This window comes from Capra hircus, chromosome 5, assembly GCF_001704415.2.
Source record: "Capra hircus breed San Clemente chromosome 5, ASM170441v1, whole genome shotgun sequence".
Lineage (NCBI taxonomy): Eukaryota > Metazoa > Chordata > Mammalia > Artiodactyla > Bovidae > Capra > Capra hircus.
In genome coordinates, this window is record NC_030812.1 from 66,230,634 (window position 1) to 66,247,756 (window position 17,123).

General features: G+C 42.2%; 1 protein-coding gene across 1 annotated transcript in view; it reads right to left on the bottom strand.

The window, feature by feature from the left end:
- Window positions 1-17,123, bottom strand: part of LOC102179170 (putative tetratricopeptide repeat protein 41) — an 82,141-nt gene that overhangs the window by 24,836 nt on the left and 40,182 nt on the right. Inside the window, 2 exon segments of the mRNA XM_005680542.3 lie at window positions 3,813-3,984; window positions 9,614-9,753. Coding sequence (XP_005680599.2) covers window positions 3,813-3,984; window positions 9,614-9,753 — 312 coding nt within the window.

Here is a 17,123-nt window from a genome sequence, read left to right on the forward strand (position 1 = left end):
CAGTCTATTATGGAGAGAGATAAAACTATAATTATGCTTCTAGAAGGTGTTATTAGAGTATTGATAGCAGTAAACAAGGCAGATTTAACTCCCTATACTATGGAATTCAGCTTTAACCATAAAAGATTACCATTAAATTATCAAAAAAGCATCCCATCATCGATAGCACCTGATTCGTTGCCCAACTGGCTCTAGGAGGCCAGTCCCAGAACCCACAGAAGTATTGCTGGTTTCCACATGGGTTTCCTCTGCTCACCACGGTCCCAGCATGCCTGCAACCAGGCCTGCCTGCATTAGGATGATGACTTAGAAGCCAGCCTCTACATGTGGAGCATTCCGTTCAGTCATGTCCGACTCTTTGTGACCCCATGAATCGCAGCACGCCAGGCCTCCCTGTCCATCACCAACTCCCGGAGTTCACTCAGACTCATGTCCATCAAGTCGGTGATGCCATCCAGCCATCTCATCCTCTGTCGTCCCCTTTTCCTCCTGCTCCCAATCCCTCCCAGCATCAGAGTCTTTTCCAATGAGTCAACTCTTCGCATGAGGTGGCCAAAGTACTGGAGTTTCAGCTTTAGCATTAGAGCTTTATAAAGGCCAACACTAGAAGAGATTCTGCACAGCAACGAGTTGTGCAGACAGGCCTTAGGGCCAGACAGGCCTGGATAAGCAGTCAGATAGGCCTCTCAGACTCGTGGCACCAGAGGTGCCAGCGCTGGGAGCTGACGTACTTTATTTCATCTCTCTGACCTTCAGTTTCCTCATCTCTAAAATGGGAGTAACTGTATATACCACAGGAGGTATACCAGAAGACAAAAGAGATCATGAACATGAAGTGCTTTGTACCTAGTGAGCATGAAACGAATGTTAACTATTACTGTCAAGGTGGATTTACAGGTGAAAGGGTAAAGGGAAGGGATTTACAGGTGAAGGGATTTACAGGCAGAGAGGGTAACTAACTCTCCCAAGGTGACCTTAAATCTTACAGCAGACTGTAAAGATAGCGGTAATTCTCCATGCCAACCTGTCCCCAGCTCTCTCCTTGGTAATGCCACTCTGCACCTCCTCCCATCCAGAGGTCAGAGTCTCTTTCTTGGCCCCAGACTGAAGCCTAGCAACTTGTTGTGACCAATTACATGCAGAGTAAGAGGGTGCTGTGCCAGTTCTCAGTTTAGGCGTAAACGTGTGCTCTCACTCTCAGAATTCTGCAGGCCCCCAGGGGAGCAGGACTGGACTATTTCCTGAACGATGAGCAGCTAGCTCATGCCCAGAACTCTGTTGCCACCAGACATCAGGGTGAGGTGTTCTGAGAGTTGGAGCCCACTGGCCCTGCCAGCTGGGTTGCTTGCATGAGCCCAGCCCAGATGAGGGGGATCCCCTTGGTGGCCCATAGACATGGGCAACAACAAGTGGTTGTTGGTTTTTGACCTGCTGAGTTTCAGGGTGGTTTGCTATACAACAGAAGCTAATTGATATAGCTATTTAAATATGACATAAATCTAGAGTCCTTATTTCTTGTCTGATTGTAAACCTTTCCCAGCATCAGGGTCTTTTCAAATGAGTCAGCTCTTCGCATCAGGTGGCCAAAATATTGGAGTTTCAGCTTCAACATCAGTCCTTCCAATGAACATCCAGTACTGATTTCCTTTAGCATGGACTGGTTGGATCTCCTTGCAGTCCAAGGGACTCTCAAGAGTCTTCTCCAACACCACAATTCAAAAGCATCAATTCTTCTGCGCTCAGCTTTCTTTATAGTCTGACTCTCACATCCATACAAGACCACTGGAAAACCATAGCCTTGACTAGATGGACCTTCGTGAACAAAGTAATGTCTCTGCTTTTGAATATGCTGTCTAGGTTGGTCATAACTTTCCTTCCAAGGAGTAAGTGTCTTTTAATTTCATGGCTGCAGTCACCAGCTGCAGTCATTTTGGAGCCCAAAAAAATAGTCTGTTTTCACTGTTTCCCATCTATTTTCCATGAAGTGATGGGACCAGGTGCCATGATCCTAGTTTTCTGAATGTTGAGCTTTAAGCCAACTTTTTCACTCTTCTCCTTCACTTTCATCAAGAGGCTCTTTAGTTCTTCTTCACTTTCTGCCATAAGGGTGGTGTCATCTGCATATCTGAGGTTATTGATATTTCTCCCAGCAATCTTGATTCCAGCTTGTGCTTCATCCAGCCCAGCATTTCTCGTGATGTACTCTGCATATAAGTTAAATAAGCTTGGTGACAATATACAACCTTGATGTACTCCTTTTCCTATTTGAAACCTGTCTGTTGTTCCATGTCCAGTTCTAACTGTTGCTTTCTGACCTGCATACAGATTTCTCAAGAGGCAGGTCAGGTGGTCTGGTATTCCCATCTCTTTCAGAATTTTCCACAGTTCATTGTGACCCACACAGTCAAAGGCTTTGGCATAGTCAATAAAGCAGAAATAGATGTTTTTCTGGAACTCTCTTGCTTTTTCAATGATCCAGCAGATGCTGACAATTTGATCTCTGGTTCCTCTGCCTTTTCTAAATCCAGCTGGAACATCTTGAAATTCATGGTTCACATATTGCTAAAGCCTGGCTTGGATAATTTTAAGGATTACTTTGCTAGCATGTGAGATGAGTGCAATTGTGCGGTAGTTTGAGCATTCTTTGGCATTGCCTTTCTTTGGGATTGGAATGAAAACGGACCTTTTCCATTCCTGTGGACACTGCTGAGATTTCCAAATTTGCTGGCATATTGAGTGCTGCACTTTCACAGCATCATCTTTTAGGATTTGAAATAGCTCAACTGGAATTCCATCACCTCCACTAGCCTTGTTAGTAGTGATACTTCCTAAGGCCCACTTGACATTACATTCCAGGATGTCTGGCTCTAAGTGAGTGATCACACCATCATGATTATCTGGGTCATGAAGATCTTTTTTGTACTCTTCTGTGTATTCTCACCGCCTCTTCTTAATATCTTCTGCTTCTGTTAAGTCCATACGATTTCTGTCCTTTATTGACCCCATCTTTGTGTGAAATGTTTCCTTAGTATCTCTAATTTTCTTGAAGAGATCTCTATTCTTTCCCATTCTATTGTTTTCCCCTATTTCTTTGCATTGATTATTGAGGAAGACTTATCTCTCCTTGCTATTCTTTAGAACTCTGCATTCAAATGGGTATATTTTTTGTTTTCTCCTTTGTTTTTTACTTCTCTTCTTTTCACAGCTATTTGTAAGGCCTCCTCAGACAGCCGTTTTGCTTTTTTGCATTTCTTTTTCTTGGGGATGGTCTTGATCCCTGTCTCCTCTACAATGTCACAAACCTCCATCCATAGTTCATCAGGCACTCTATCAAATCTAGTCCCTTAAATCTATTCCTCACTTCCACTGTATAATCATAAGGGATTTGATTTAGGTCATACCTGAATGGTGTAATGGTTTCCCCTACTTTCTTCAAGTCTGAGAGTCAAAAAATAAAAACAAACTTAACAAGTAAATAAAAGCAATGAGCCTAAAAATAAAAATAATGGATAAATAAATGAGAGCGAACGACAGAAGTGGAGAGGCAGGATTTGAAGCCAGAAAGGCTGGCTTCACAGCCAGTGGTCCCCTTACTGCTCAAAGCAGTACGAGGTGTGTCACAACAGCCTCCCACATGCTAAAAGGATGGTCTGTCAAAGGAGGTGTGCTCAGGGTTAACCCTCACATGCCCACCAAAAAAATCAAGCAAACAAAGCTCACATGCCCGGTTCCCTGTCTTCATGGTTGGTAAGAGCCCAGGAGTCTGACTCTGAACCACAAGAAGTGATGCCCTCTCCATGCGCCCACCCTACCTTTTTGCTTCACCAAGTCCTGGTTGTCTTTTAAATTTCTGGATGAAAATTCCATCAGGTTGAACCACGCTTTCTGGAAATACTGGAAGCCTTCCTGAGTCATCCCTATTTCCAGACAGAGCTCCCCAATAGCATTCTGTACTCTGGGAAGCATTGTGGTCATGGACTGACTCTACACATAAGGAAAGAGAACACATTCATGAGGGGACACAGCATTAGACCAGGCAGAGCCATCAGATACCCGCCGGAGAAAGCTCATTGCATAATGAACTCGCAAAAGATGGCACACTTCACAGCAGGTCTCGGGGAATTTTAAATACTTACAGAATGATTGTTACAGTCACACGTTTATGGGGAGACACTGCAAACCAAAACTAATCTTTGGAACATGTTTCCACAAGTTGTTAGTTAATGGTAATTTTTTTTGAAGGTGAGACTAACATGCTGATGTCTCACATCTATTAAAGCTCACGGAGGAGGGGTTTAAAATCCAGTCGAACACCTAAAATCACCATCTGTGTGACTCTTGAATTCAACTGTGACCAGAGATCTGCTAACTTTATGGGGGTTTGTTTGGTTTGGGTTTTTTTTTTTTTTTTTTTGCTGAATTGGATCTTAGTTGCCGCATGTAGAGTCTTTCATTGCAGCACATGGACTCTAGTTGTGGTGCGTGGTCTTAGCTGCTCTGGGCAAGTGGAATCTTACCTTCTTGACCAGGAATCAAACCCACATCCCCTGCATTGCAAGGTGGATTCTTAACCACTGGACCACTAGGGAAGTCCCTGCTAACTTCATGTTTGATACATTTTTGCTTAAATACTGAACTTCAATTCTCTTTCCTGGTTTAGCATGTTTGTTTCAGGGATACTTAAACTTCATTACCTTAAATCACATCTCTATCAAAACCTTATCAATACAGAAGAATACACTAGTTGGTTATAATCTTTTAAAAGAGAGCTAGTGATGAGTTATCTTATTATTAATATCTCATTTCAGAAAACTTAATATTAACAAGAGTATCTGTGAATATGTTTGGCAATTAATAGGCCCTATTCAAATAGACAGCAGTACCATTATCAATGGTTATGTAATACTTCATGCTGTACTGAAATGTACTGACTGACTGAGCCTGTCTCCATCATGGGAATTCTTTCTGCTCTCCCGCACCTACTGAATGTTACCTTCTGCAGCTTGACCCAGAGCTTTCCAGTAAGTGTCCTGCAAACAGGTTATAGCTACTCTGAAATGATGACCTCAGTCCTGAAGGCAGCTGGGAGTGGTGTGGAGTCCATGGGCTTATAGACCTGTAGTCTTTTATACTCCCTCATGGCTATCCTTCAAAAAGCCCCCCTTCTCAGCAGCTATCCTAGATCTCAGCCCTAGTGCTCACACTGTCCATCCTCCACTTCAAGATGGCCTGCATGCTGACTTTACTGAGATCAAGACTACTCTGAAAGATTGCCCTCAGATATTGATTAAGATTATGACTGGGTACAAGTAACAGAAATCCCATATTAACAGTGGCTTGATTTCTCTCTAGTGCAACCATCAGGAAGTGGATGACACACCATAATGTCAGAGACATGGTTTCTCTTATCTCTGTTTGACCTTGCCTGACCTCCATTCCCAAGGATGCCTCTTGATCTAAAATGGCTGCTCCATCTCCAGCCATCACATCCACAATCCAAACAGCAGCAAGGAGAAAAGAGGAAAGGGAAGGCACACCCTTCACTTCATGGAGACTTCTCAGAAGTTATCCTCAGCACCTCGATTTAAATCCTATCAGCCAAAACTTAGGCAGGTACTCGTACCTTGCTTCAACAGATGATAGAAGATGTAGTCTTCTTTCCAGTCGTTTGATGAGCAGGGTGGGGACATAACTTACAATGAAAGGGGGACCAGATATTGGGAAATTACAGTCTCTGGTATGCCTCACTTCCCTTTTCTTTTTAATTTAAAATTAGCAGTGCTTTCACCCATTTTCTTCCTTCCTGTCTATTCCAGAGGAAGGGATACCCAATCTCCTTACCAAAGGCTTGCTCCTTCCCTAGCTCTTGGGAGTCATGTCCTCCTCACCACGTCCCCACCAGCATCTCCAATCCACCCCTCTCCCTGGGTCATTTCCTGCTCCACAGAAATAGATATATCCTGGATCAAACCTAACTTGAACCTGGTAATAGCCTGATTGTTCATCTTTTACTGACACTTCTCAAACGGGTATCAATGCATGCACATTCCCATTTCATTATCACACATTCACCTCCTAAGCTCTGCAGATTGGCTCTTCCCACTACACCCCCCTTCCATCTCAGGAGTTACCACTGACTGTCAATCGCCAGGCCCAGGGTCCTTCTTTCAGTCCTCATTTGTCCAGACCTCTAAGCAACAACTGATGCTATTAGCCACTCCCACTTTGATTTAGGGGAACTAGGCTGTCCTGATTCTCTTCCAATATCTCACCCCTATACAGGTTCTTTCCCTTTGCTCCTTTTAAGGGTAATTTCCCAATAACCAAGTCCTACTGTCAATCAGAGATCCTGTTTCCTTTTGTGGTTTCAGCATCCACATGTATGTAGACATCTCTCCAGTCTCTTTCCAGATTTCCAATCCTGCATTTCCCAGCTGGCTTGACACTCCACCTGGATATCTTTCCTGAACTGCAGACTCAGCAGTGTAAATGTTAAAAATTCATCATCATCCCTCCAAAACCAGGTTCCTCTTTGAATTCCCCCAAGTCCATCAACCAGACTCAGATCCTCAGGGTTTCCTTGGCTTCTCTCCATGTCATGGCCATGTTTTCAATCAGTTTGAGTGGGGCAGAACCCCCTAGCCCAGGGACGATGACAGCTCCCAACCCATTACCAGGCCAGGGTGATCCTTTCTCCCTGACCACATTGCCAGAAATACTAATTGGTCAAATGCAGCTATATACTGTCAGCATCTTCTTTATGAAGACATGTCTTTTATTTCCCTCTTGCTCCAGACCATCTGCTCCTTGAGGGCAGAGACCCCGTGGCCCAAGAACTGAGCCTTATGGTTTGTGGGTATTCAGTAAACATTTGTTGATCTGCACAGTGATTGTGAAGCATTCTTGGGCCATGGTCTGTACTGGCTTCCACCTATGGAGCCCTGACCAAGCGAAACTCTCACCATACATGACTTCAGTGGATATCTGCAGAAACCCTAGGAAACGGGGATTATTACTTCTCTCTTACAGGCAGGGAAGCTGAGGCTCAATGAGGTTACATCAATCACCCGAGTTCACATGACTGGCAAACAGGAGAACAAGGGTGTCCAACACAGACCCGCCTGTCTCCAAAGCTCTGCTCTGCACTTTTTCTTAACAACTGGGCCTCTGATGCACAAACAGAGGCCCCTTCACACAAGCATCCTTTAGTTTTCTTGTGGCCCAGTGGACCTACTGTTAAGTACTAAAGAGAGGGTCATGAGACTTAGTTTTTTAGTAAGCATACTTACTACTTTAAATCAGGGTTTCTCAGCTTCAGCACGATTGATTTCTGTGCCATATAATACTTTGCTCTGGGTGGGTGCAGGGTCAGGGGCAGGGCTGGTCTGGGCAGTGTAAAACATATAGAGCATCCCTGGCCTCTACTCACTAGATGCCATTAGCAACCGCCCCTCCCAGGTTGTGACAACCAAAAATGTCTTTAACATCGCCAGTCTTCCTTCAGGAACAAAACTGTCTCCCAGGTGAAAACCCCTGCATCAAAATTTTAAAATAACCTAATGGAAAGAAATTACAAAAGTGGTGTGGTACAGAATGTATATAGCACAAATAACAAGCTCTTTCCCCTCAAAAATATTCAGCACATGTTTCAAAGAAGTTGTTATTGCCAAAAATAGTTTTAGAACTTCTCTTTTGGAAATGTCTTCAGAGCCTAAAAATAATTGTTTTAGTCTCCATGGTAGTTAGTCCTAAAGCACTGTTGCAAAAATATTTTGAGAATAAAATCATAAGATTGATGCCTCCGAAAGGAGTGCTCTGAAGTGGGAAATCCTCTCTGAATGTCTCAGCTTTGTCACACTTCCTGAGCAGCCACCGCCTCCCTTCACCCTACCTACTCCATAGGTTACGCTTCATAACTGATGGAAATGCTGGCAGTGACTTCTAGCTAGACTAGGAGCTCTATGAGGGTAGAAACCTCACCCGCTGCTATCACCCCAACTCCCAGGACAGAGCTCAGCCTGGGCAAGACCCTCAGTGAAGGTTTGGTGAGTGGATGTCTGAGTGACTAGGTGAACAAATAAATGAATGGCCAAGTGAGAGAATGAGTGAGTAAATAAATGAATGGCTAAGTCGACAGATGACTGAATGAATGAGGGAATGAGCGAGTGAGTGAGTGAGTGAGTGGATGAATTAGCAAATGGCTCAGTGAACAAGTAAGGCAATGGCTGGATGAATGAGTAAAGGGGGACTGAGTGAGAAAATGAGCGAGTGGGTGAGTGGGTGACTGAGTGAATGAATGACTAAGTGACTGACTGAGAGAATGGCTGAACTCAGGCCCCCAGTGATGACCTAGTAACATAATTGGTGCTTTCCAAGAAGACACGTCAGGGATGAAAACTTGGACCTCATGAGGAAAAACATTTGGTACAGGGGGAATTCCATAATCATACGATATCAGAGAATCACTGGACTCTACTCTGTCAAAATGCACGAGAAGCCGAGATAGCTCAAATCAAACGCATTGTCTGTAACCTAGGCCTCAGTTACTTTTTAACCCAGGGATGGTAATAAACGGAGCTTAAGACCTCATTATGTGCACACGTTGTGCGAAGCGCTTTGTGCACCTGCTCACTTCACCCTGTTAACAGCTCTTGAGACAGATCTCAGAACCCTCAACAATGAAGAACTCTGAGTCAGAGGTTCACATTCTTGCCAAAGTTGCACAGCATTAAGTGCCAAAGCACTTTAAATTTGGGTCAGTCTGTAAATAGCCCAGGCTCCTGCACTACTCCAATGCTACCTTCTAAGGACACAAAGTATTGCAAATTCAAGTTGGCTCATTGATTCATTTGTCACATTTACTAAGCACTGAAGAGGTTGTAATACAGCATGGAAGATAAATAAGCACAGCCTCTGTAATAAAGGGACTTGCAGATCTAGGGTCTTACACGTCTCTTTAGATGGAATTCCTTTTAGAAAGATGTATGTTGATGGGACACAAACAGACCTTTATGAGAAGGTGAAGGCCTTTGTTTTCGAGCAAAAATAGCTTTGACTTGGGTTATACTACCCTTGGTCCAAAAATTACTAGAATTGGTAAATAGTTTTTAAAGGGCCATTAAATGTCATCCTAAGAACAGTTATAGTTTTAGGTTATGAGTGAAAGTTTCATTGTATTCAACAAGCCCAAAAGTTTCTGTTTTGGGAAATGTAAATCAATAATAGGAACAAGATAATCAACCTTCCCCAACATCTTTCTGAAAACTATAACCAACTCTTTAACTAGTATTTTATTAGTTTATTTCAATCCACTACTCACTTTACCCCTTGTTTTTCAACATTCCTCTTCTCCTCCAAAATGACACCTATTGGTATTCATTCATTCAATCATACCTCCCATCTACTTATTGCTTGTCATCACTAATACACAGTTTGGGGCATGGATTAAAATCAAAGATTCCTCACTGACCAACATAAGTAATCAGTATTTATTATTCATTAGTTCCTCTCCTTCTGGATGAAACTGTAAATGAACAAAGGTAAATGATACCTGAAAATATCTAAAATAAACTGAATAACAATTGAGGATTTAAAAAATTATTTCCCAATTTACCTGCAGTAACATGTTCTCAATGTTCAAGAATAACTCTTCTGCTTCCCTGGTCTTGCCCAGAAGCTTCAGAAATCTTGCAATAAAGAATATTAATCGGCATTTGTCAGCAGCAGTAACCTTAAAAAGCCTGCATTCCAACACTAGAATGGAAAGAAAAGTCAATAATCCTAAAGCATATTTGGAGAGGAACAAAGAGTGCCTATCATTTAATCTTGATAAAAGAGTTAAACATTAAATACTTATCTCTGTTTCACTGTTTCTCTCTCAAAGGATCAGCACACCTGCTTTTATTAATATTAAGGTTTACATATATTACTGAGTATCTTAAACTACGGCAACAAAAACAAGTCAAGGCCTTTGACTAACTTCCATAAGTAAATTTTGAAAACCAAGCAGTCAAAAAAGAGTATCTCTATAGCTCAATCCGTATGTTGTTGTCATTTGTATTTGGGAGTGATTTTCAGGCAATAAATAAAAGGCATTTAAATTTCTTACACAATTCTGCCCTCTGTTGCAAATGTCTTGAATTACTGGCTTTAGCAGAAAGAACAAAATACTAGAAGAACAAAATAGGGAGCATACGTGTGTGTGTGCGCGCGCGCGTCGTGTCTAACCCTTTTGTGACCTCCTGGACTGTAGGCTGCCAGGCTCCTCTGTCCACGGAACTTTCCAGGCAAGAATACTGGTGGGTTGCCATTTCCTATTCCACACCATATCATATACAAATGAAAAAAATACAGAATTTTTGAACTTGAAGACTCACATACATGGTAGCACAGAGTCATCATTTTCAGAAATTCTCTTTCCAAATGTGCCAGTATCTAAATGCTACATTTGTCCATTTGTTACATTTCAAACTGGTGTGCTTAATGTGTCTGGAACAAATAAATTCTTTTTTGCAAACAGACAGATCTTTTATTAAACAGTCAGTGGATAGTACACTCCCAAGACCTGGGACGGGCCAACCCCAAAGGAGAGGCTAAAACAAATATATTCTTATTCCTCATCTGTTCCTCTGGACAAACTGTTGGCCACCCAGACCTTGGGTATCCTCTTGCTTTCTTTCTGCCAACTTTTTGGTGGATTCTCATTCATGCACAGAATAAATGTTAAGTGAGCATCAACATGTCAGGCATCATTCCAGGCTCTGAACACCAAGCACAGCAGACACAGGTGTAGGCCTCAGCGTTGGGAGGCCTCCAGGAGCCTCTGAACCACAGCTCTGGTACCTCGGGCTGGGGAGCAAAACTAAACAGGACCAGGGGAGACAGAGTGCTGAGGGCCAGAGTCCAAGACGCCTGTCTGCAGTGGTCTTCTGAGCAAAGCAGCCTGAGGTGGGTAAGAGAACTGAGGGGTCGAGCTAAGAGACGGGGGAACCCTAAGAACCAGAAGTAGCTGCTCAGAGCAGACAGAAAAGGGCAGTGTGGGGGCTTCCCTGGCGACTTGCTCAGGGGTAGAGAATCCACCTGCCAGTGCAGCAGACATGGGTCTGACCCCTGATCTGGGAAAATCCCACGTCATGGAGCAACTGAGCCTGGGAGCCACAGCCACCGAGCCTGTGCTCCAGAGCCTGTGCTCTGCAACAAGAGAAGCCGCCTCAAGGAGGAGGCACGCGCTGCAACTAGGGCGCGGCCCCTGCTCACCAAAACTAGAGCAAAGCGGTGCGGCAACAAGGACCCAGCACGGTCAATAAAAAAGAAAGTTATAAGTCACCCGCCTCCATCCACTAAAATAAGACCATTTTTAAAACAGGAAAAAAAAAAGAAAAGAGTAGTGTGGACACAACTAAGGGATGAGACCCTGCCCACAAGTGGGGCTCTCACACATTCCAGGGGGTTACTGAGTCCAGGTTCCCGTCAGGAGCTCGGGTTGGGAAGGAGGGTGTCCACCACTAAGCGACTATTCGGCATCTCCATCGTGCTTGGTGCTATTCCAGGCACTGGAGATACAGCAGTGAGCAGGAGAGAGGAGAGCCCTACTCTCCAGGAGCTGCTATTCCAGCAGCTGAAAGGGTGAGAGTCAGGGGAGAGGGGAACAGAGATCCAGGATTAAAAAAGGAAACAAGGCAAACTCTGGCAGCTGTGATAGTTATGCCAAGAATTAAAGCACGCTAACAGAGAATGACCACGTACAATGCTCAACCAGAAGGCCACCCCGAGACGTGACCCTGCGGCTGAGGTCTAAAGAACCAGAAAGAACCGGCACTGCAGTGAGTGGGAGGAACATTCCAGGCAGAGGGAACAGCTGATGCCAAGGCCCAACGGCAGAATGTACTTGAAGGACAGAAAGAAGGCCAAGGAGGCTGGCATCCTGAGGCCCAGGGGAAGAATCACACAAAATGATGCTACCCAGGCATGTGGGGGCCAGGCTGTACCAGGCAGTGTAGGCTAAAGTGAGGTATTTAGATTTTAGTATAAGTTTAACAGCAGGCCAATGGAATTTTCTTAATCTGCCATGTGACATGATCTGGTTTACGTTCCTAAAAACTCATCTTGATGACTATGAAGACAATTGATTTTGTAGGAACAACAGTGAAAGTAGGGATGGGGGGGTTGGGAGGTCCGAGGGGGAGGGGATGTAAGTATATAAATAGCTGATTCTCATCACTGCAGAGACTAACAACATTGTAAAGGAATTATATTCCAATAAAAAACAAAAAATGGAAGTAGGAAGACCAGTTAGGAGACTGTTACAACAGGCCAAGGGAGAGGTGATAGTGACCAAGGCTCACTAGAGTGATCTCATTGTAGACCTGAGGTTAGCATGACCCCTCTAACTTCAACATCATCCTGAGAGTCCCAGCTAGTGCAGTAAGACAGGAAAAGGAAATACAAGATATACACGTTGGGAAGGAAGAAATAAAAGTCTTTCTTTACAAATGATATGATTATCCATGTAGAAAAACCCAAAAAATAAATTTAAATGCTCCCGAAACATATACATTACTATATTAAAATAGACAGCCAGTGGGAATTTGCTGTATGATGCAAGAAACACAAACCTGGTGTTTTGTGACAACTGAGAGGTGTGGAACAGGGTGGGAGGTGGGACGGAGATTCAAGAGGGAGGGGACATATTTATACTCATGGCTGATTCCTGTTGATGTATAGCAGAAACCAACACAATATTGTAACTATCCTCCAATTTAAAAAAAGAAAACAACAAGAAGTAAGTTAATACTTCAGTCAGTTCAGTTCAGTCGCTCAGTCATGTCCAACTCTTTGCGACCCCGTGAATCGCAGCACGCCAGGCCTCCCTGTCCATCACCAACTCCTGGAGTTCACTCAAACTCACATCCATCGAGTCGGTGATGCCATCCAGCCATCTCATCCTCTGTCGTCCCCTTCTCCTCCTGCCCCCAATCCCTCCCAGCATCAGGGTCTTTTCCAATGAGTCAACTCTTCACATGAGGTGGCCAAAGTACTGAAGTTTTAGCTTTAGCATCAGTCCTTCCAAAGAACACCCAGAACTGATCTCCTTTAGAATGGACTGGTTGGATCTCCTTGCAGTCCAAGGGACTCTCAAGAGTCTTCTCCAACACCACAGTTCAAAAGCATCAATTCTTCAGCACTCAGCTTTCTTCACAGTCCAACTCTCACATCCATACTTAGTTGTTGTTTAAAAAAACTTCTGGAGCTAGAAAGCAATTATAGCAAGGTTATAGGATACAAGGTTAATATTCAAAAGTCATTGCTCTCTTATGAAACAGCAATGAACAACTGGAATTAGACATTTAAAACATAATAGCACACCAAAAATGAAGTACTTAGGTATAAATCTAACAAAATATGTATATGATATATATGTATAATACTACTAAATTCTGATGAAAGATATTAAAGAAAATCTAAATAAATAGATGCAGCTTCCCTAATAGCTCAGTTGGTAAAGAATCTACCTGCAATGCAGGAGACTCCAGTTTGATTCCTGGGTTGGGACGATGACCTGGAGAAGGGAAAAAGCTACTCACTCCAGTATTCTGGCCTGGAGAACTCCCTGGACGGTATAGTCCATGGAGTCACAAAGAGTTGGACAGGACTAAGCAACTTTCACTTTCATTTGGGCTTCCCTGGTGGCTCAGACAGTAAAGCATCTGCCTGCAGTGCAGGAGACCCAGGTTCGATCCCTGGGTTGGGAAGATCCCCTGGAGAAGGAAATGGCAATCCATTCCAGTACTCTTGCCTGGAAAATCCCATGGACGGAGGAGCCTGGTAGGCTACAGTCCATGGGGTTGCAAAGAGTCGGACACAACTGAGAGAAAAACAGATACCACCATGTTGATGGATTGGAATACTCAACACTGTTAAGATATTTGACCAATAGATTCAATGCAATCCCATTAAAAATCTTCTATAGACGTCCAACCAACTTTTGACAAAGGAGCAGAAACATTTCAATAGAGATAATTTAATCAACAAATGGTGCTGGAAAGTTTGAACATCCATGTGTAAAAAGAAATTAATCTAGACACAGACATTATACTTTTCACCAAAAATTACTCAAAATGGATAACAGACCTAAATATAAAATGAAATATTAGAAAACATTTAGAAGGAAATGCTGAAGAAAAGCTATGTGACCTTGGATTTGGTGATGACCTTAAACACAACATGAAAAGCACAATTCATAAAAAAACATTGTTAGACTTTATTAAAATTTAAAACTTCTCTGTGAAAAGTACAATTAAGAGACTGAAAAAACAAGCCACATATTTGTGGATAAAATATGTTTTAATAAAATATATATCTGATAAAAGATTTCTATCCAAAATATACAAAACACTCAAACTCAACAATAAGACATGTAAAGATGTTCAACATTGTCATTGCTGCTGCTGCTGCTGCTGCTAAGTTGCTTCAGTCGTGTCCAACTCTGTGCAGCCCCATAGACGGCAGCCCACCAGGCTTCCCCATCCCTGGAATTCTCCAGGCAAGAACACTGGAGTGGGTTGCCATTTCCTTCTTCAATGCATGAAAGTGAAAAGTGAGAGTGAAGTCGCTCAGTCATGTCCAACTCTAGCGACCCCACAGACTGCAGCCTACCAGGCTCCTCCGTCCATGGGATTTGCCAGGCAAGAGTACTGGAGTGGGGTGCCATTGCCTTCTCCGAACATTGTCATTAGGTAATTGCAAATTAAAACAACAATGGAAGGTATCACCACATACTTATTAGAATGTCTAAAATTTAAAAATTGACATACCAAATACTAGCAAGGATACAGAAAAGCAGAAACTCATTCATTGCTAGTGAGTCTGGCAGTTTCTTACAAAGGTAAACACAGTCTTATCATGCAATCCAGCAATCATGTTTCTAGGTATTTACACAACTGATTTAAAAACTTGCATGCAAATGAAAAAAAAATAAAAATGAAAAAAAAAAATAAAAACTTGCATGCAAATGTTTATAGCAAATGTTTGTCCTTCAATAAGTGAACAGGTAAACCGTGGTACATTTGTACCCTGGAATATTATTCAGCATTAAAAAGAAATGAAGTGTCAAGCCATGAAAGGAAACTTAAATGCATATTTGAATCACAATTGTGAGCAGGATTCCTGACAGCTTAGAGAAAGGCAGTGGTGGTAGAGGTGGACATGTTTGAGAAACATTTAGGAATAAAAAACGCCAGGACTCAGTAATAAAATGCATGTGGGGAGAGGAAAAGGAGAGGTAAGTATCAAGGATTACTCCAACGTGGCAAATTGAGAGACAGCCCCTGGAACAGATCCTGTTTTAGAGAGATGTTCATGAGTTCAGTTTTAGATGCGTTGGGTTTGAGGAGCTTTGAAGGCATCAGCCAAGTGGAATTAAGTAGGTAGCTAGATAGATGGATTTGGGACTCAGAGGATAAGCATAGCTGGGCAAGTAAATCTGTGACTCACATGCATATGAACAATCACGAAAGCCATGGACACAGATAATATTCCTCTGGTGAAAACAACGATGAGAGGAAAAGAGCTTTAAGGAATTCTAACAGTTGGGAGCCAGGAAGTAGAGGAGGAACTAACAAAAGAAATAGAAAAGCTGCAGCCAGAGAGATGGAAGATGAACTAGGGGATATATTACCAATAAAACCAAGACCAGAATGTTTACTAGAGGAGGGCCAGGTCAAAAGTGTCCACTGATGCTAACAAGTCAAGTCAGACAAGGACCGAAAACATTCTTTGGATGACCTGTTCATGATTTTCCGTATTTTTATTGAAGTGTTCATTATTTTCTTATTGATTTTAAAAGCATTTTTACATATTAGAAACATTAATCCTTTGCCTGTTGTATATGTTACAAATATTTTTCCCAGTTAGCACTTGTAGTTGTGTTTCTGCTTTTCTCAGAGTTGATTTGTGTTACTTTACACATAGAAACTTCATGTGTTTATGTTGGCAGATTTATCAATTATCTTCTCTTTCATGAGTTACCCTTTTGCTTTCTTGCTTAGACTCATCTACATTTTCTTATAGTGTATAGTTTTCTTAATATAAAACCTCACTTTCTTATATTTAATTCTAATCCTCCTGGAGTTTTTTGGTGCAATGTTTCAGATAACAACTTTTTACCAAATAGTGTATCATTATCACAGCACTATTTATTCCATAATCCATCTAATTTGAAAAGCTTCAATCATTTACTATATTTTTTACATCTGCAACTGAATCTGAGCTTTCTATTTTGTTCCCCTGAGCTAATTTTGCTCCAGGTAGTATTTTAAAAACTATTATTGCTTCATAATACGTTTAAATAACTTGACATGCAAATTGCCCTCATTATTTTAAGCTCTTATTCTTGTATATTTTTTCTCCAAAAACTGTAGAATCACTTTGAAAATTCAGAAATGACTTCATCCCGTTAGGATTTTAGATAAAATCATCTTATGTCTATATGCCTGAGTCAGGAAGATCCCCTGGAGGAGGAAATGGTCATTCCAGTATTCTTGCCTGGAAAATCCCAAGGATAGAGGAGCTTGGTGGGCTACAGTCCACAGGGTTGCAAAGAGTCGGACATGACTGAGCGTGCACACACACACACATCTTCTGTCTATAAATCAATCGAGGAAGAATTGATGATAGCTTTATAACACTGAGTTGTCCTATCCTAGAATATGGTATAGCTCCCTACAGACTGAAATCTTATTTTCTGTAATTCTGAAGCTTTTTTATAAAAATAAAGATTTGCAGATTTCTTATTGAATTTATTCTTAGATATTTCATATTTTCTATGGCCATAGCAAATTGTATCTTTTATACTTTAAATTTTTCTGTAGAGCTATTTTGGCCCACAAAATATTTAGAGATTCTGAAGGTATCAAGGGCAAAGCTTCACACATTAGTCTTGAAAAGCTGATGTTCTCCCATTTACTACAAACTTCTGACAAGATCCAGTAATGTAATGCATTTACCCTTTGCCCTAAAACCCGCCCCTTAAATTTGAAAACATGATGACTCTCCTCACCCTACCCCAGCCACCACCTGGAGAGCATCCAGCCATCTAGTGGTCAAGATGGAGCCAGGCTGGGACT